This window comes from Myxine glutinosa, chromosome 8, assembly GCF_964187855.1.
Source record: "Myxine glutinosa chromosome 8, kmMyxGlut1.1, whole genome shotgun sequence".
Lineage (NCBI taxonomy): Eukaryota > Metazoa > Chordata > Myxini > Myxiniformes > Myxinidae > Myxine > Myxine glutinosa.
In genome coordinates, this window is record NC_136268.1 from 107,002,402 (window position 1) to 107,025,084 (window position 22,683).

Genomic DNA, 22,683 nt, shown 5'->3' on the forward strand with positions numbered 1-22,683 from the left:
CGACATACAAAGCATTTACTTCTGAAATTTGGAGCATATTACCTCGACAAACAAAGCATTTACTTCTGAAATTTGGAACATATTACCTCGACACACAAAGCATTTACTTCTGAAATTTGGAACATATTACCTCAACCTACAAAACATTTACTTCTGAAATTTGGAACATATTACCTCAACACACAAAGCATTTACTTCTGAAATTTGGAACATATTACCTCGACAAACAAAGCATTTACTTCTGAAATTTGGAGCATTTTACCTCGACAAACAAAGCATTTACTTCTGAAATTTGGAACATATTACCTCAACACACAAAGCATTTACTTCTGAAATTTGGAACATATTACCTCAACACACAAAGCATTTACTTCTGAAATTTGGAGCATATTACCTCAACACACAAAGCATTTACTTCTGAAATTTGGAACATATTACCTCAACACACAAAGCATTTACTTCTGAAATTTGGAGCATATTACCTCGACAAACAAAGCATTTACTTCTGAAATTTGGAGCATATTACCTCAACATACAAAGCATTTACTTCAGAAATTTGGAACATATTACCTCGACAAACAAAGCATTTACTTCTGAAATTTGGAGCATATTACCTCGACATAAAAAGCATTTAATTCTGAAATTGGGAACATATTACCTCGACATACAAAGCATTTACTTCTGAAATTTGGAATATATTACCTCGACATAGAAAGCATTTACTTCAGAAATTTGGAACATATTACCTCGACATACAAAGCATTTACTTCAGAAATTTGGAACATATTACCTCAACATACAAAGCATTTACTTCAGAAATTTGGAACATATTACCTCAACACACAAAGCATTTACTTCTGAAATTTGGAACATATTACCTCAACACACAAAGCATTTACTTCTGAAATTTGGAACATATTACCTCGACATACAAAGCATTTCCTTCTGAAATTTGGAACATATTACCTCAACACACAAAGCATTTACTTCTGAAATTTGGAACATATTACCTCGACAAACAAAGCATTTACTTCTGAAATTTGGAACATATTACCTCAACGTACAAAGCATTTACTTCTGAAATTTGGAACATATTACCTCAACATACAAAGCATTTACTTCAGAAATTTGGAACATATTACCTCAACACACAAAGCATTTACTTCTGAAATTTGGAACATATTACCTCGACAAACAAAGCATTTACTTCTGAAATTTGGAACATATTACCTCAACACACAAAGCATTTACTTCTGAAATTTGGAACATATTACCTCGACATACAAAGCATTTACTTCTGAAATTTGGAACATATTACCTCAACACACAAAGCATTTACTTCTGAAATTTGGAACATATTACCTCAACGTACAAAGCATTTACCTCTGAAATTTGGAACATATTACCTCAACGTACAAAGTATTTACTTCTGAAATTTGGAACATATTACCTTGACATACAAAGCATTTACTTCTGAAATTTGGAACATATTACCTCAACACACAAAGCATTTACTTCTGAAATTTGGAACATATTACCTCAACACACAAAGCATTTACTTCTGAAATTTGGAACATATTACCTCAACACACAAAGCATTTACTTCTGAAATTTGGAACATATTACCTCGACAAACAAAGCATTTACTTCTGAAATTTGGAACATATTACCTCAACACACAAAGCATTTACTTTTGAAATTTGGAACATTTTACCTCAACCTACAAAGCATTTACTTCTGAAATTTGGAACATTTTACCTGAACATACAAAGTATTTACTTCTGAAATTTGGAACATTTTACCTCAACATACAAAGTATTTACTTCTGAAATTTGGAACATTTTACATCAACGTACAAAGCATTTACTTCTGAAATTTGGAGAATATTACCTCAACATACAAAGCATTTACTTCAGGAATTTGGAACATATTACCTCAACATACAAAGCATTTACTTCTGAAATTTGGAACATATTACCTCAACATACAAAGCATTTACTTCAGAAATTTGGAACATATCACCTCAACATACAAAGCATTTACTTCAGAAATTTGGAACATATTACCTCAACACACAAAGCATTTACTTCTGAAATTTGGAACATATTACCTCGACATACAAAGCATTTCCTTCTGAAATTTGGAACATATTACCTCAACACACAAAGCATTTACTTCTGAAATTTGGAACATATTACCTCGACAAACAAAGCATTTACTTCTGAAATTTGGAACATATAACCTCAACGTACAAAGCATTTACTTCTGAAATTTGGAACATATTACCTCAACATACAAAGCATTTACTTCAGAAATTTGGAACATATTACCTCAACACACAAAGCATTTACTTCTGAAATTTGGAACATATTACCTCGACAAACAAAGCATTTACTTCTGAAATTTGGAACATATTACCTCAACACACAAAGCATTTACTTCTGAAATTTGGAACATATTACCTCGACATACAAAGCATTTACTTCTGAAATTTGGAACATATTACCTCAACACACAAAGCATTTACTTCTGAAATTTGGAACATATTACCTCAACGTACAAAGCATTTACTTCTGAAATTTGGAACATATTACCTCAACGTACAAAGTATTTACTTCTGAAATTTGGAACATATTACCTTGACATACAAAGCATTTACTTCTGAAATTTGGAACATATTACCTCAACACACAAAGCATTTACTTCTGAAATTTGGAACATATTACCTCAACACACAAAGCATTTACTTCTGAAATTTGGAACATATTACCTCAACACACAAAGCATTTACTTCTGAAATTTGGAACATATTACCTCGACAAACAAAGCATTTACTTCTGAAATTTGGAACATATTACCTCAACACACAAAGCATTTACTTTTGAAATTTGGAACATTTTACCTCAACCTACAAAGCATTTACTTCTGAAATTTGGAACATTTTACCTGAACATACAAAGTATTTACTTCTGAAATTTGGAACATTTTACCTCAACATACAAAGTATTTACTTCTGAAATTTGGAACATTTTACATCAACGTACAAAGCATTTACTTCTGAAATTTGGAGAATATTACCTCAACATACAAAGCATTTACTTCAGGAATTTGGAACATATTACCTCAACATACAAAGCATTTACTTCTGAAATTTGGAACATATTACCTCAACATACAAAGCATTTACTTCAGAAATTTGGAACATATCACCTCAACATACAAAGCATTTACTTCAGAAATTTGGAACATATTACCTCAACATACAAAGCATTTAATTCTGAAATTGGGAACATATTACCTCGACATACAAAGCATTTACTTCTGAAATTTGGAATACTAGGGCATGCCCGTACAAAATTATATCCCCCCCCCCTCTATTTACATGAAATGGTTTGGTCCATTCACAAAGCCAAAGCGGACGGCTTGCGAGTACGGTGACAATCCACCCCCCCCCCCCCCCCCTCTATTTACATGAAATGGTTTGGTCCAAAGCGAACGGCTTGCGAGTACGGTGACAATCCCCCCCCCCCCCTCTATTTACATGAAATGGTTTGGTCCAAAGCGAACGGCTTGCGAGTACGGTGACAATCCCCCCCCCCCCCCTCTATTTACATGCAATGGTTTGGTCCAAAGCGAACGGCTTGTGGAGTTTGGTAAAGAAATCGCCATAGCTCGGTAACTACTTGTCCGATTAATTTAAAACCTTGAAAAGGCACATCCTCGGGTCCTCAGCAATATACCTGGCAAGTTTCAAGTATATCGGACCGGTAGTTGTCGAGAAACAGCGGTCGCATACACACACACAGACACACACACACACAGAGATTACTGGAATTATAGATAGATATTACCTCGACATACAAAGCATTTACTTCAGAAATTTGGAACATATTACCTCGACATACAAAGCATTTACTTCAGAAATTTGGAACATATTACCTCAACATACAAAGCATTTACTTCAGAAATTTGGAACATATTACCTCGACAAACAAAGCATTTACTTCTGAAATTTGGAGCATATTACCTCGACATAAAAAGCATTTAATTCTGAAATTGGGAACATATTACCTCGACATACAAAGCATTTACTTCTGAAATTTGGAATATATTACCTCGACATAGAAAGCATTTACTTCAGAAATTTGGAACATATTACCTCGACATACAAAGCATTTACTTCAGAAATTTGGAACATATTACCTCAACATACAAAGCATTTACTTCAGAAATTTGGAACATATTACCTCAACACACAAAGCATTTACTTCTGAAATTTGGAACATATTACCTCAACACACAAAGCATTTACTTCTGAAATTTGGAACACTAGGGCATGCCCGTACGTGGGTGCCCGTTCCTTGCCAAAAAAAAAAAAAAAACGCTACCCGTACACTCTACCCCGCCCGTACGCCCGTAAACAAAAAAAACAACGCTCTTCGCTTCCGCCCTTTGCTCTGACTGAATTGGGAGAAATAATGCGCATAAGAAATCGAGAAATTATTATTTTCTCCGGAAGAAATCGAATTACGAACCGTAATGGCGCACGCGCTCGGCTCGGCTCGCTCTCACATCGGCCACGCCTACGCAACAACGCGTTCTGTGATTGGCTGCCGGAAGTGAAGTCTTCACTGTCCGGAAGGTCGCAAATCGCAGTTACGATGAATCGCAAATTAGTTTTAATTAGTTTTAAAACATAGTTTAACGCCAACATAGTTTGCCAACGTGAAATAAATGAATACGCTCTCAAATGTGCCGTCCGAGGCAGAGTCTGTTCGCCACGTTCGGCACACGTGATAGCTCGCTGCTCTCTGATTGGTTGAATCGTTTTTTGGACATAGCTCGGTAACTACTTCTCCGATTAATATGAAACCTTGAAAAGGCACATCCTCGGGTCCCCAGCAATATACCTGGCAAGTTTAAAGTATATCGGACCCGTGGTTGTCGAGAAACAGCGGTCACAGACATACAGACATACAAACATACAAACATACAAACATACATACATACATACATACATACATACACAAAGAGATTACTGGAATTATAGATAGATATTACCTCAACACACAAAGCATTTACTTCTGAAATTTGGAACATATTACCTCGACAAACAAAGCATTTACTTCTGAAATTTGGAGCATATTACCTCGACAAACAAAGCATTTACTTCTGAAATTTGGAACATATTACCTCAACGTACAAAGCATTTACTCCTGAAATTTGGAACATATTACCTCGACATACAAAGCATTTACTTCTGAAATTTGGAGCATATTACCTCAACACACAAAGCATTTACTTCTGAAATTTGGAACATATTACCTCAACCTACAAAACATTTACTTCTGAAATTTGGAACATATTACCTCGACAAACAAAGCATTTACTTCTGAAATTTGGAACATATTACCTCGACAAACAAAGCATTTACTTCTGAAATTTGGAACATATTACCTCAACACACAAAGCATTTACTTCTGAAATTTGGAACATATTACCTCAACCTACAAAACATTTACTTCTGAAATTTGGAACATATTACCTCGACAAACAAAGCATTTACTTCTGAAATTTGGAGCATATTACCTCGACAAACAAAGCATTTACTTCAGAAATTTGGAACATATTACCGCAATATACAAAGCATTTACTTCTGAAATTTGGAACATATTACCTCAACATACAAAGCATTTAATTCTGAAATTTGGAACATATTACCTCGACATACAAAGCATTTACTTCTGTAATTTGGAACATATTACCTCAACGTACAAAGCATTTACTTCTGAAATTTGGAACATATTACCTCAACGTACAAAGTATTTACTTCTGAAATTTGGAACATATTACCTTGACATACAAAGCATTTACTTCTGAAATTTGGAACATATTACCTCAACACACAAAGCATTTACTTCTGAAATTTGGAACATATTACCTCAACACACAAAGCATTTACTTCTGAAATTTGGAACATATTACCTCGACAAACAAAGCATTTACTTCTGAAATTTGGAACATATTACCTCAACACACAAAGCATTTACTTTTGAAATTTGGAACATTTTACCTCAACCTACAAAGCATTTACTTCTGAAATTTGGAACATTTTACCTGAACATACAAAGTATTTACTTCTGAAATTTGGAACATTTTACCTCAACATACAAAGTATTTACTTCTGAAATTTGGAACATTTTACATCAACGTACAAAGCATTTACTTCTGAAATTTGGAGAATATTACCTCAACATACAAAGCATTTACTTCAGAAATTTGGAACATATTACCTCAACATACAAAGCATTTACTTCTGAAATTTGGAACATATTACCTCAACATACAAAGCATTTACTTCAGAAATTTGGAACATATCACCTCAACATACAAATCATTTACTTCAGAAATTTGGAACATATTACCTCAACATACAAAGCATTTAATTCTGAAATTGGGAACATATTACCTCGACATACAAAGCATTTACTTCTGAAATTTGGAATATATTACCTCGACATACAAAGCATTTACTTCAGAAATTTGGAACATATTACCTCGACATACAAAGCATTTACTTCAGAAATTTGGAACATATTACCTCGACATACAAAGCATTTACTTCAGAAATTTGGAACATATTACCTCAACACACAAAGCATTTACTTCTGAAATTTGGAACATATTACCTCGACAAACAAAGCATTTACTTCTGAAATTTGGAGCATATTACCTCGACAAACAAAGCATTTACTTCTGAAATTTGGAACATATTACCTCAACGTACAAAGCATTTACTCCTGAAATTTGGAACATATTACCTCGACATACAAAGCATTTACTTCTGAAATTTGGAGCATATTACCTCGACAAACAAAGCATTTACTTCTGAAATTTGGAACATATTACCTCAACACACAAAGCATTTACTTCTGAAATTTGGAACATATTACCTCGACAAACAAAGCATTTACTTCTGAAATTTGGAGCATTTTACCTCAACCTACAAAACATTTACTTCTGAAATTTGGAACATATTACCTCAACCTACAAAACATTTACTTCTGAAATTTGGAACATATTACCTCGACAAACAAAGCAGTTACTTCTGAAATTTGGAGCATATTACCTCGACAAACAAAGCATTTACTTCTGAAATTTGGAACATATTACCTCAACACACAAAGCATTTACTTCTGAAATTTGGAACATATTACCTCAACACACAAAGCATTTACTTCTGAAATTTGGAACATATTACCTCAACCTACAAAACATTTACTTCTGAAATTTGGAACATATTACCTCGACAAACAAAGCATTTACTTCTGAAATTTGGAGCATTTTACCTCGACGAACAAAGCATTTACTTCTGAAATTTGGAGCATATTACCTCGACAAACAAAGCATTTACTTCTGAAATTTGGAGCATATTACCTCGACAAACAAAGCATTTACTTCTGAAATTTGGAACATATTACCTCGACAAACAAAGCATTTACTTCTGAAATTTGGAACATTTATCTCAACCTACAAAGCATTTACTTCTGAAATTTGGAACATTTTACATGAACATACAAAGTATTTACTTCTGAAATTTGGAACATTTTACATCAATGTACAAAGCATTTACTTATGAAATTTGGAACATATTACCTCAACATACAAAGCATTTACTTCTGAAATTTGGAACATATTACCTCAACATACAAAGCATTTACTTCTGAAATTTGGAACATATTACCTCGACAAACAAAGCATTTACTTCTGAAATTTGGAACATATTACCTCGACAAACAAAGCATTTACTTCTGAAATTTGGAACATTTTACATGAACATACAAAGTATTTACTTCTGAAATTTGGAACATTTTACATCAATGTACAAAGCATTTACTTATGAAATTTGGAACATATTACCTCAACATACAAAGCATTTACTTCTGAAATTTGGAACATATTACCTCGACAAACAAAGCATTTACTTCTGAAATTTGGAGCATATTACCTAGACAAACAAAGCATTTACTTCTGAAATTTGGAGCATATTACCTCGACAAACAAAGCATTTACTTCTGAAATTTGGAGCATATTACCTCGACAAACAAAGCATTTACTTCTGAAATTTGGAACATATTACCTCAACACACAAAGCATTTACTTCTGAAATTTGGAACATATTACCTCGACAAACAAAGCATTTACTTCTGAAATTTGGAACATATTACCTCAACACACAAAGCATTTACTTCTGAAATTTGGAACATATTACCTCGACAAACAAAGCATTTACTTCTGAAATTTGGAACATATTACCTCAACACACAAAGCATTTACTTCTGAAATTTGGAACATATTACCTCGACAAACAAAGCATTTACTTCAGAAATTTGGAACATATTACCGCAACATACAAAGCATTTACTTCTGAAATTTGGAACATATTACCTCAACATACAAAGCATTTAATTCTGAAATTTGGAACATATTACCTCAACACACAAAGCATTTACTTCTGAAATTTGGAACATATTACCTCGACAAACAAAGCATTTACTTCTGAAATTTGGAACATATTAACTCAACACACAAAGCATTTACTTCTGAAATTTGGAACATTTTACCTCAACATACAAAGTATTTACTTCTGAAATTTGGAACATTTAACCTCAACATACAAAGTATTTACTTCTGAAATTTGGAACATTTTACATCAACGTACAAAGCATTTACTTCTGAAATTTGGAGAATATTACCTCGACAAACAAAGCATTTTCTTCTGAAATTTGGAGCATATTACCTCGACAAACAAAGCATTTACTTCTGAAATTTGGAACATATTACCTCAACACACAAAGCATTTACTTCTGAAATTTGGAACATATTACCTCGACAAACAAAGCATTTACTTCTGAAATTTGGAACATATTACCTCAACACACAAAGCATTTACTTCTGAAATTTGGAACATATTACCTCGACAAACAAAGCATTTACTTCAGAAATTTGGAACATATTACCGCAACATACAAAGCATTTACTTCTGAAATTTGGAACATATTACCTCAACATACAAAGCATTTAATTCTGAAATTTGGAACATATTACCTCAACACACAAAGCATTTACTTCTGAAATTTGGAACATATTACCTCGACAAACAAAGCATTTACTTCTGAAATTTGGAACATATTAACTCAACACACAAAGCATTTACTTCTGAAATTTGGAACATTTTACCTCAACATACAAAGTATTTACTTCTGAAATTTGGAACATTTAACCTCAACATACAAAGTATTTACTTCTGAAATTTGGAACATTTTACATCAACGTACAAAGCATTTACTTCTGAAATTTGGAGAATATTACCTCAACATACAAAGCATTTACTTCAGAAATTTGGAACATATTACCTCAACATACAAAGCATTTACTTCTGAAATTTGGAACATATTACCTCAACATACAAAGCATTTACTTCAGAAATTTGGAACATATCACCTCAACATACAAAGCATTTACTTCAGAAATTTGGAACATATTACCTCAACATACAAAGCATTTAATTCTGAAATTGGGAACATATTACCTCGACATACAAAGCATTTACTTCTGAAATTTGGAATATATTACCTCGACATACAAAGCATTTACTTCAGAAATTTGGAACATATTACCTCGACATACAAAGCATTTACTTCAGAAATTTGGAACATATTACCTCGACATACAAAGCATTTACTTCAGAAATTTGGAACATATTACCTCAACACACAAAGCATTTACTTCTGAAATTTGGAACATATTACCTCGACAAGCAAAGCATTTACTTCTGAAATTTGGAGCATATTACCTCAACGTACAAAGCATTTACTCCTGAAATTTGGAACATATTACCTCGACATACAAAGCATTTACTTCTGAAATTTGGAGCATATTACCTCGACAAACAAAGCATTTACTTCTGAAATTTGGAACATATTACCTCGACACACAAAGCATTTACTTCTGAAATTTGGAACATATTACCTCAACCTACAAAACATTTACTTCTGAAATTTGGAACATATTACCTCAACACACAAAGCATTTACTTCTGAAATTTGGAACATATTACCTCGACAAACAAAGCATTTACTTCTGAAATTTGGAGCATTTTACCTCGACAAACAAAGCATTTACTTCTGAAATTTGGAACATATTACCTCAACACACAAAGCATTTACTTCTGAAATTTGGAACATATTACCTCAACACACAAAGCATTTACTTCTGAAATTTGGAGCATATTACCTCAACACACAAAGCATTTACTTCTGAAATTTGGAACATATTACCTCAACACACAAAGCATTTACTTCTGAAATTTGGAGCATATTACCTCGACAAACAAAGCATTTACTTCTGAAATTTGGAGCATATTACCTCGACAAACAAAGCATTTACTTCTGAAATTTGGAGCATATTACCTCGACAAACAAAGCATTTACTTCTGAAATTTGGAGCATTTTACCTCGACAAACAAAGCATTTACTTCTGAAATTTGGAACATATTACCTCAACACACAAAGCATTTACTTCTGAAATTTGGAACATATTACCTCAACACACAAAGCATTTACTTCTGAAATTTGGAGCATATTACCTCAACACACAAAGCATTTACTTCTGAAATTTGGAACATATTACCTCAACACACAAAGCATTTACTTCTGAAATTTGGAGCATATTACCTCGACAAACAAAGCATTTACTTCTGAAATTTGGAGCATATTACCTCGACAAACAAAGCATTTACTTCTGAAATTTGGAGCATATTACCTCGACAAACAAAGCATTTACTTCTGAAATTTGGAGCATATTACCTCAACACACAAAGCATTTACTTCTGAAATTTGGAGCATATTACCTCGACAAACAAAGCATTTACTTCTGAAATTTGGAACATATTACCTCGACAAACAAAGCATTTACTTCTGAAATTTGGAACATTTTACATGAACATACAAAGTATTTACTTCTGAAATTTGGAACATTTTACTTCAACATACAAAGTATTTACTTCTGAAATTTGGAACATTTTACATCAATGTACAAAGCATTTACTTCTGAAATTTGGAACATTTTACTTCAACATACAAAGTATTTACTTCTGAAATTTGGAACATTTTACATCAACATACAAAGCATTTACTTCTGAAATTTGGAACATATTACCTCAACATACAAAGCATTTACTTCTGAAATTTGGAACATATTACCTCAACATACAAAGCATTTACTTCTGAAATTTGGAACATATTACCTCGACAAACAAAGCATTTACTTCTGAAATTTGGAGCATATTACCTAGACAAACAAAGCATTTACTTCTGAAATTTGGAGCATATTACCTCGACAAACAAAGCATTTACTTCTGAAATTTGGAGCATATTACCTCGACAAACAAAGCATTTACTTCTGAAATTTGGAACATATTACCTCAACACACAAAGCATTTACTTCTGAAATTTGGAACATATTACCTCGACAAACAAAGCATTTACTTCTGAAATTTGGAACATATCACCTCAACACATAAAGCATTTACTTCTGAAATTTGGAACATATTACCTCGACAAACAAAGCATTTACTTCTGAAATTTGGAACATATTACCTCAACACACAAAGCATTTACTTCTGAAATTTGGAACATATTACCTCAACATACAAAGCATTTAATTCTGAAATTTGGAACATATTGTTACATATTTATGTGAATGTATGTGAATTACCATTCAGGTCTTTGCTTATCCGTGTGGAGTATATTAAGTTGTTGTGTAGTTGTTGTGGTTGGAGGGTCAGGAGCCCTTCTGAAGGAGTGGCCGGAAACGGAAGTGACCGGAAACGGAAGAGAAAAGACACGAGGAAAAAAGGACGAGTATTATTCTTCCTCGCCCCGCTCCGACGAAAGGTGGGATCGACCTTGCGCTGCGTGAAACAGCGGCGTTCCGAAGCCTGTCTGGCGAGAGGAATCACCGGGACGTGTACCTGCCCGGTGGAGACGTCAAGTGACGTGGGGCCGTGCATCGACCCCGCGTCTGGTATCGTCGCGGCACCATCTAAACAGACGCGTGCGGGTCGCACGTTGGGGCCTAACGCGCCTTGCAAGCGGCGTGGGGTTTGGCTTGCTCTACCGTACCCGCTCCGCGTGGCCACGAGGGGCTGCAGCCACGGGGCCTGGTACGATACCTGCCCGGTGGAGAAACGTCCACCCGGGGTTCGTTCAACCGCCCGAGTGCGGAGACGCCGACCCGTATCTTGGTCAGGAGGGGCCCAGAGACATTGTGAGGAGCAGAGACCGAAAGGGGGTGTGAGTACTCACCGGGACACACATATAAGATGGCCATCTTACTCATAGGGAATTGATTGTGGCTGGGAAATATTGTTGATGGTTGTGTATTGTTGATTGCTCGGGGAAAATCTCCGTGGTTGTGTCATTGGAATTGTATGGTATCATTACCATTGGAAATATATCCTTGAACATCAGTTGTCTCCTGGGTGAAATTCATATGGGTTGCGTGGCGAAAGCGCATATATAGGACAGCTTGCTGGCGGAGTTCCTCTCACGGTCCGGGGGTCACCGAGACCAGGTATTCACCGAGGGGACCACGTAACAGAATTGGGGGCTCGTCCAAATTACGATTTGCGGTTTCGCAATTGGGTCTACGTCCGGGATTTAAAATTGTATAAAATAATAAAATAATAATATTTTTTATTAATTAAAATTTATTAATTAATTATTAATTGGTAAATTTTTTTTTGAGAAATTGGGGTAAAGTCTTGGGTGAAGGTTAACAGGTGTTAACGATAGGCACCATGGCGTTTGTGGCACAGAACTTTGGGGTAACCCCGAGTGAGGCACAGTTCCGAGCGTTGCTAAAGTCGGACCTCTTGAAATTGGCCAAACATTTTAACTTGGAGGTCCGAACTAATTTGAGGAAGGCAGAATTGCAGGCCACGGTGATACAATCTATGGTGGGATTAGGAACATGGGACGAGTTAGCCTGGGAGTGGCTACCCGAAGAACCAGAAGACGTTGAGCTCCGGAAACTGGAGTTGCAATTACGGAGCCAGGAACGGATTAAAGAAGAAGAAAGGAAAGCAGAAAAGGAAAGAGCAGAAGAAGAAAGGAAAGCAGAAAAGGAAAGAGCAGAAGAAGAAAGGAAAGCAGAAAAGGAAAGAGCAGAAGAAGAAAGGAAAGCAGAAAAGGAAAGAGCAGAAGAAGAAAGGAAAGCAGAAGAGAGGAGAGAAGAGAAGCAAGCAGAGGAAAGGAGAGTGGAACGAGAACTCCAGGAAAGGTTAAAAGAAGAAGAAAGGAAAGCAGAAAAGGAAAGAGCAGAAGAAGAAAGGAAAGCAGAAGCGAGGAGAGAAGAGAAACAAGCAGAGGAAAGGAGAGTGGAACGAGAACTCCAGGAAAGGTTAGCAGAAGAAGAAAGGAAAGCAGAAGCGAGGAGAGAAGAGAAACAAGCAGAGGAAAGGAGAGTGGAACGAGAACTCCAGGAAAGGTTAGAAGGGAGAAAAGCAGAGGAGAGGAGAGCTGTAAGGGACCTCGAAGCAGAGGAGAGAAAAGCGGAAAGGGAATTAAAGGAACGTGACATGGAGCTTCAGCAAGAAATCAAATTCAAGGAGCTGGAGTTAATGAGAGAACGGGGAGAGGCACCACCCTTGCTGACGGGGTCGACACCTAACCAGAAAACCTGGGATGTGGGCAGACATGTGAGGCTGGTTCCACCGTTCAGTGAAAAAGAAGTCGCGAAATTTTTTCCACACTTTGAGAAAGTGGCTCGACAATTAAACTGGCCGGAGGAGGCCTGGACCATACTCGTGCAAAGTGTGCTGGTGGGGAAAGCTCAGGAAATTTATTCGGCGCTACCAATGGACCAATGTGCAGATTATGCGGTACTGAAGAAGCACATCCTCAAGGCCTATGAGTTGGTGCCGGAAGCTTACAGGCAAAAATTCAGGAATGCCAGGAAGAGGGAGAGTGAGACCCATGTGGAGTTTGCCAGAGTGAAAGAAAACATGTTTGATCGGTGGTGTGAGTCAAAAGGAGTCGGGAAAGACTTCGAGACATTGCGGGACTTGATCCTGGTGGAGGAATTCCAGCAGTGTGTCCACGAGGACATCAAAGTGTACCTGCAGGAAAAGAAGGTACCAAAGTTGTGGGACGCAGCCACCATGGCAGATGATTATGCCTTAACCCACCGAATAGGGGTCCACGAACCTAACTCCTCGCCTAGATCTCCGCAGGGGAGGTGGGGAACAGCAGGTGCGGAGAACGACCATACATGGCGGCGGCCTCGAGATGATTATGGGGACAACTATGATACCCCACCGGTTCGAAATCAGAGGGATGCGGGCCCAAGACAAACTTATAGTTCGGGGGGCCCGAGGCAGACCCCGAGTTTTTCCTCCGGGCCTACTTGCGCGTTTTGCAAGAAACCTGGACACTTGATGTCCAGTTGTTACCTCATGAAAAGGGACAACCCAGAGCGGAGTCCGACTATTACAACTCCGAATGCGATGGCTAGCGTAAGAAATCGCCATCAAAAGGGTTACCAACCATTTATTTCAGAGGGGTTTGTGTCACTGGATGGAGCCTCGACTAACCGGAGACCGGTTAGGATATTGAGGGATACAGGGGCCCATCAATCTTTAATGCTTGAAGGCATTTTGCCATGGTCCGAGGAGACGGCAACGGGGGATAGTGTTCGTTTACAGGGGATCGGGGGCGGTGTTAGTGCTCCCCTTCAGGTCATCCAGTTGGAGTCCGATTTGGTGTCAGGACCGGTCACCGTCGGTTTACAAGCCACGCTTCCTGTAGAGGGTGTATCTGTGGTTATCGGGAATGATTTGGCCGGGGGTCAAGTTTATGGTAACCTGAGGGTTGGTAAAGAGCCCAGCAGGGAAAATAACACCACACCACCTCGGGATGGCGACAAAAGTGCCAAGTTATTTGTAGGGGGACTGAACTTCAAAACAGAGGAAGAAGTTCTGACCTCTGTCTTCAACAGATATGGGCCGCTGGTGGAAGTGCGGTTGGTAAGAGACTGGGAAACGCAACAGTCAAGAGGGTTCGGCTTTGTCACGTTTGCCAGCACAAAAGACGCCAGAGAGGCAGAGAAGAATTGGAATGGCAAGGATTTGGAGGGTCGGACCATAACAGTAGGGAAGGCATTTCGTAGGCGTCGAGAGGTCTACAGGAGAGGACAACTGGGCGGTAGTTTTGGTGGTGGCCGCAATCAATATTATTATGGAGGCTCCCTGAGTTACGGCCGCTCCCGAAGGAAGGATTGGCAAAGTAGTGGCCGAGAAGGAGACCGCTATTCATGGGACTACAGGGACCAGTGGTCCCACCCTAATTATTAGGGAAGTTCTGAGAAGTTGAAGCACTGAAGGTGGCGGAGCCGCCGAGCCAAGATTCCTACACGAATTAACCGTGAACGCCGTTCCTAAAGGCGTCCCTGTAGTGAACTTTCCTGCACGGACTAACCGTGAACTCCGCGTTCCTAAAGGCATCCATGTAGGGAATACTCGGCTTGGCCTCCCGGGAAAAGTGCTATCGAGTTGCTTAACTTTGGATCTTTGATCAACCCCTTAACCTTCATTCCCAAGAAACTGACGGTCAAAGTCAGAGGGTCATGAGATGGAGTTTGATTTGGCAGGGACAATGTCGTTGTTGGTACTTAGTCCAGAGGGAGTAATCTGGAGGGGTTGTGGTGAAATTTTGGTTGCTTTATTTTTAAGTGATAACTGTGCCCGGGGGGAACGGATAATGTGGGGGGGGGGGGGGGGTTGAGTTATCTGGTTTGTTTCTCCAAATTGGCCGGCAAAGAAAGTTTTCGCTGGGTTCAAACTTTCTTTCTTGAAGGGGGGGAGTGTTACATATTTATGTGAATGTATGTGAATTACCATTCAGGTCTTTGCTTATCCGTGTGGAGTATATTAAGTTGTTGTGTAGTTGTTGTGGTTGGAGGGTCAGGAGCCCTTCTGAGGGAGTGGCCGGAAACGGAAGTGACCGGAAACGGAAGAGAAAAGACACGAGGAAAAAAGGACGAGTATTATTCTTCCTCGCCCCGCTCCGACGAAAGGTGGGATCGACCTTGCGCTGCGTGAAACAGCGGCGTTCCGAAGCCTGTCTGGCGAGAGGAATCACCGGGACGTGTACCTGCCCGGTGGAGACGTCAAGTGACGTGGGGCCGTGCATCGACCCCGCGTCTGGTATCGTCGCGGCACCGTCTAAACAGACGCGTGCGGGTCGCACGTTGGGGCCTAACGCGCCTTGCAAGCGGCGTGGGGTTTGGCTTGCTCTACCGTACCCGCTCCGCGTGGCCACGAGGGGCTGCAGCCACGGGGCCTGGTACGATACCTGCCCGGTGGAGAAACGTCCACCCGGGGTTCGTTCAACCGCCCGAGTGCGGAGACGCCGACCCGTATCTTGGTCAGGAGGGGCCCAGAGACATTGTGAGGAGCAGAGACCGAAAGGGGGTGTGAGTACTCACCGGGACACACATATAAGATGGCCATCTTACTCATAGGGAATTGATTGTGGCTGGGAAATATTGTTGATGGTTGTGTATTGTTGATTGCTCGGGGAAAATCTCCGTGGTTGTGTCATTGGAATTGTATGGTATCATTACCATTGGAAATATATCCTTGAACATCAGTTGTCTCCTGGGTGAAATTCATATGGGTTGCGTGGCGAAAGCGCATATATAGGACAGCTTGCTGGCGGAGTTCCTCTCACGGTCCGGGGGTCACCGAGACCAGGTATTCACCGAGGGGACCACGTAACAGAATTGGGGGCTCGTCCAAATTACGATTTGCGGTTTCGCAATTGGGTCTACGTCCGGGATTTAAAATTGTATAAAATAATAAAATAATAATATTTTTTATTAATTAAAATTTATTAATTAATTATTAATTGGTAAAAAAAAATTTGAGAAATTGGGGTAAAGTCTTGGGTGAAGGTTAACAGGTGTTAACGATAGGCACCATGGCGTTTGTGGCACAGAACTTTGGGGTAACCCCGAGTGAGGCACAGTTCCGAGCGTTGCTAAAGTCGGACCTCTTGAAATTGGCCAAACATTTTAACTTGGAGGTCCGAACTAATTTGAGGAAGGCAGAGTTGCAGGCCACGGTGATACAATCTATGGTGGGATTAGGAACATGGGACGAGTTAGCCTGGGAGTGGCTACCCGAAGAACCAGAAGACGTTGAGCTCCGGAAACTGGAGTTGCAATTACGGAGCCAGGAACGGATTAAAGAAGAAGAAAGGAAAGCAGAAAAGGAAAGAGCAGAAGAAGAAAGGAAAGCAGAAAAGGAAAGAGCAGAAGAAGAAAGGAAAGCAGAAAAGGAAAGAGCAGAAGAAGAAAGGAAAGCAGAAAAGGAAAGAGCAGAAGAAGAAAGGAAAGCAGAAGAGAGGAGAGAAGAGAAGCAAGCAGAGGAAAGGAGAGTGGAACGAGAACTCCAGGAAAGGTTAAAAGAAGAAGAAAGGAAAGCAGAAAAGGAAAGAGCAGAAGAAGAAAGGAAAGCAGAAGCGAGGAGAGAAGAGAAACAAGCAGAGGAAAGGAGAGTGGAACGAGAACTCCAGGAAAGGTTAGCAGAAGAAGAAAGGAAAGCAGAAGCGAGGAGAGAAGAGAAACAAGCAGAGGAAAGGAGAGTGGAAAGAGAACTCCAGGAAAGGTTAGAAGGGAGAAAAGCAGAGGAGAGGAGAGCTGCAAGGGACCTCGAAGCAGAGGAGAGAAAAGCGGAAAGGGAATTAAAGGAACGTGACATGGAGGTTCAGCAAGAAATCAAATTCAAGGAGCTGGAGTTAATGAGAGAACGGGGAGAGGCACCACCCTTGCTGATAGGCTCCGGGCCAGGTATGGTCCATCTGCACCCCCCCCCCCCCCCCCCCACAACTCTCCGACCCTGGGTTTTTCTGAACCATTGGGGTGTCCTGGGGTGGAAATCAACTGGTAACAGTAAATAAACTTGGACTCACTACCCATTTGGTACCTATATTGGATGGTACCCTCAAAACAGCATATTTTTAAATCCGCGTTGCGCCATATTCGACACACGTGTTCTTTTGGTATTTGTGCCTGCTAATATTAACTCAGAATAAAAAGTTATATACCAAAAGAAAGCTGTTCATCTACTGATCATCATAGAATATTGACACATTACTTATAATGGTACCTTAATGGTCATAACTAGTGCTGAATAGCAGTACCCCACTTTAACGTAACATAATTCGGTATCGACCGTACTATTTCATCTTACACACATAATATGAACACATTACACCTGATATGCTTACATATATATTTTATTGGCTTTCTCCTGTATATCAGCTTTAATTTGATACCAGATACATCCCCATAGCTTCAATTCTCTTTTTTATACAGCGTGTCAAAGATACTACCTGTTTCGCGGGAACCATGAATCATATAATCTCGGTAACAGTCTTTGTCTATATTCAAAAGAACTGCCTATTACACTTATAAATGTCATTCATAATCGAATATCATAATCATACTGCCATCTTATTAACATATTAAACAAGAAAAACTTGTTTATTAATCACAGTAGTTTTTAATATCATCATATTAATATTCATACACTGGGTCAAACACCTTCCACAGAACAGTAACAATGCAATGCTCGAATATTTACTGTAAAAGTAAAAATATTTCTTATTTGAAACTAAATTTTAACATCCCATTGAAAAAAATTTTAGTATCGAATATTTTGATGATAAACCAAACATTATTGCTCAACAACAGATATCATAATAATATTAACAGTCAGTTTTATCCCTACAATTACATATGTATGTCGTACACTCAGTTAACCACATTATATCATATAATACAAGTATCCACTCTCAAAAGAACACAAACAAACAATTGCATTTTGTTAATTATCAACAAAAGTCAAACACTGCATGAGTGCAGTCAAGTTGGCTTGCTTGCACGAATGGCATATGTCCATCATGATCAGTCATCGTCACTGTCACTTTCATCGGTATCACTGTACAAAACACGATCCATATCATCAGGTGTTTCATCACCTGATTCATCATCACTCTCATCGTCGTCTGACATGACCTGAGCTATATCAGCCAGCTCACGCGGAAGCATGTCTCCATCATACCAGAGAGGATCCAGGCAGCCTTTCTCCTCTTCCCAGCCATGGCCTGGACTTGCTTTGGGAATCCTTGGTCGAGGAACGTGAGCTCTCTTCCAAATTCCCACTTGGTGGTTGACCCTTCTGATGTGCTGTGTGAGGCTCCTCATACATGGTGGAATATTGGCCATGTCTACATTGCCTGAGGGTAGGTGACGATTCTCCTTGGCACATAGCTCATTTATTCTCAGGAGTCGCAGATCATCAACGTGTGATACCTTTCCTCTTCCATACATGGCACATGTGAAGCTGTCTAGTTGATTGTTCAGCTCTTCTGGCACATCCCACGTATCTCCAAGCTTGTTGAGAATAGGGATGTATTGCGGCAGACGAAGCAGCGTTTTAACAGGTTTGATTTTTCCAATCCCTCGGAAAGCGCTAGTGCTGTCACAACCGCTGTAGGCGTGAAGTGCCATAAGAGCAGTACTCTTCTCTTGGCCGAAGTCTGCTGCGAGTTTACTGACGTTTATTAGCCTCTGCTTGTTTCCTGTGCCTGTGTCAAACAGTATCTTTATGTCGTTTATCGATGCGGCGTAGTGCAGTAAGATGAAGAATACATCCGAGTCTGGGCTCTTCACTCGAACAAACTCATGTTTCTGGCTCCTGGCGTAGTTTACGTATAATATCACGCGCGAGTCTGTTTCTTCTTGAGACGATTCCAGCTGAGGCAACTCTTTGGCATTTGTTGTCTGACCATCTGTGGATGTGAGTTGGTATGCCTTCCCTTCACATATCAAGATCACTTTTCGACCATGGCACCGAGAAGCATACTGGTCACTGTTCCAGAGCCTGAGTAGCAGTCGGATGAACTGGATTTTATTCTCGTCGTTCGAGAGAAACATTTTCCAATCTTGCGGTTTCTTTGTAGCTTCTCCTTTTAGAATCAACTTTTCTCCACAGCCGCGACGTCGCCTCTCCATCGACTTCACTGATCCAGGTAGGTATTGATCTGTGCTGAACACCACATCTCCTGTCTTACTGATGATGTCAAAGACCTTGGAACAGATCTGGCTTCGTTGTGACCTTGCTGATGTTGTTCCAGTTATGATGTAGCATAGCAGCTTCTTGAGTGAATCTGGTATAACATCGTCCATTTGTTGGAGATCAGAAGGACTTGGTGGCCATTTCAGTTCTGGGGCATTCGAGAAATCATCCAGAATTGACAGTCGTAAATGGCTACCTGCACTCTCAATCATATCTCTTGATCCCAATTTGAAGGCTTGTTTCACTGCTGTCTGGACGTCAATTGCAGTGCTGAATATTATGTAGGACTTTCCCAGATCACAGAATGATAGTCTCTCCCTGAAAGGCTCGTGGTTTTCAAGCTTCAGTTTTAGTTTGCTGGCTCGGTAGTCAGGATTCGCATATTTGCTGGTTTGCAGGTTAATGACATACATTTGCCTCAGGTCGGATAGTTTCATTATCTTCTTGGCCATTAACACATCCCTTTCAATGGCATCACATACCACATCGAATGCCTGTCTGTGGGCTTCTTCTAATTCTCCTTGATGGTGCTGTGCCTCTTCGTCAGTACTGCGCCATTTCTCTGGCTTTTGCATATATTTCATACGGCAAGTTTTGTGGAACTTTGCCTCAGAGGCAAAAAGATCATGGCCTCGGATCCTCATTAAGAGCGTTTCATCTTGCTTCATTTCAGCCATCTCCAGTACCGGCTTCCAGCCTTCATACTCGAACTGGCTCATCCCCTGGGTAGTCCAACTGCCATGCACTTTCACTTTTTTACGACTTTCCGAAGAACAGAAGATACAGTCTGGCTTAAATATGATCTTGTCACCAGAACTAGTACGGGCCATCCGCTGAGTTGTGGCACCAGTTGTTTCAGATGTACCTGCAGTAGGAGGGTTCAGTCTGTCTAAGTTCATCGTGAAACGCTTGTAACACTCCCAGTGGAAACCATGGTGTTCGGCCAGAGATTCAGGGACCAAATCACATGTGTCCTTCATCATATGCGGAGACTGTGGGGGTTGTGCAAGGCGTCTTTCTTTGACCTCCTGCAGCTTGGCCAATTTCTTCTCAGAATATTTGAGTCCAGATAACAAGTGCAACTCTCCATAGCTCAGTCCCTTTACATGAGTTATGCACACAATGGGTGGTTGTTCACTCTCACGTGTACGTTTCGCTCGCGCCGGATGTTCCATATTAGCGTTGTTACTTCACCTGCAAAACACATCAAAATATTGGTAAGTACCAAGCTGAATAATTATTATAAATTGCATCTTAATTATAAAAAATATCTTATATTGCATACTTAACTATGTAAAAAAAGGTGTTTAACTTAACTAATTGACTCGTTCTGTCGCTGTAAGAGACACTTAAATAACATAATTGTACAATCTGATGATCTCAATTTACGCAGGATACAAACATGGAAGGATCTGCATGCCATTTTCGTCAAAATTCCTGCAATAAACTACAGTGATACATCAATACAACAATATATTAAGTAACACATATTAACAATACATAGATTTTGTCATGTGTCCAACATATATGTACATGATATACGTGGCAGCATTTGTAAATTGACAAATGCAGCATCGCCTACAATATCACCCCATACCGGTAGTATCTTTGACACGCTGTATAAAAAAGAGAATTGAAGCTATGGGGATGTATCTGGTATCAAATTAAAGCTGATATACAGGAGAAAGCCAATAAAATATATATGTAAGCATATCAGGTGTAATGTGTTCATATTATGTGTGTAAGATGAAATAGTACGGTCGATACCGAATTATGTTACGTTAAAGTGGGGTACTGCTATTCAGCACTAGTTATGACCATTAAGGTACCATTATAAGTACACATCGGATTTTTATGTGAAAAAATAAAAAATATTTTTTCACATAAAACGGCTTTTTTTGCGCGCAAAAACATTATTTTGCTATTTTCGGAGAAAAAAAAAATTTCGCCCTTTTTCGGGAAAAATAAAATAAAATGCCCTTTTTGGTCGAAAATGTCTGGCAACGCTAAAAAAAATTAGGGAATTTTTCGAAATTTTAAACTGCGATCGAAATTTTTAACTGCGGGCAAAATTTTTAACTGCGATCGATCTGAAAAACAAAACGTTGCGTCCACTTGCGTGCGTTGCGTCCCCAGCGTGTACAGCAGTGAGGCGGTGTACTACAGTGAGAGAGTGTACACAAAGTGAGAACAAGTCTCCTATCAAGATGAGTGCTGCTCTTCGTGACAAGTGGCTGAAGGAATTCAACGCTGGCGGCGATGGGGCCACCTTCAAGTACGTGTCGAGTGACACGGCTTTCTGTCGAGCTTGTGAAAAGACTTTCCGGGCGAAGCAGAAGTCTGAGCTGGCCCAACATGTCCGAGGACACCGCCACAAGAGCAACTTGGCCTTGAAGAAGAAGAGGACGGTCACGCAGGCCACCATGGAGGACTTTGGTGGCGGAAAGAAGCACAAGTGCGACGTCGTGGCTCAGGAG

At 39.3% G+C, this 22,683-nt stretch overlaps 1 protein-coding gene across 1 annotated transcript in view; it reads left to right on the forward strand.

Moving 5' to 3' along the window:
• Nucleotides 1-19,032, forward strand: part of LOC144893393 (uncharacterized) — a 196,087-nt gene extending 177,055 nt beyond the window's left edge. Inside the window, exon 6 of the mRNA XM_078783984.1 lies at nucleotides 18,991-19,032. Within this exon, the coding sequence (XP_078640110.1) occupies nucleotides 18,991-19,032 (42 nt within the window). The remainder of the gene's footprint in view (nucleotides 1-18,990) is intronic.
• The last annotated feature ends 3,651 nt before the right edge of the window (nucleotides 19,033-22,683 follow it).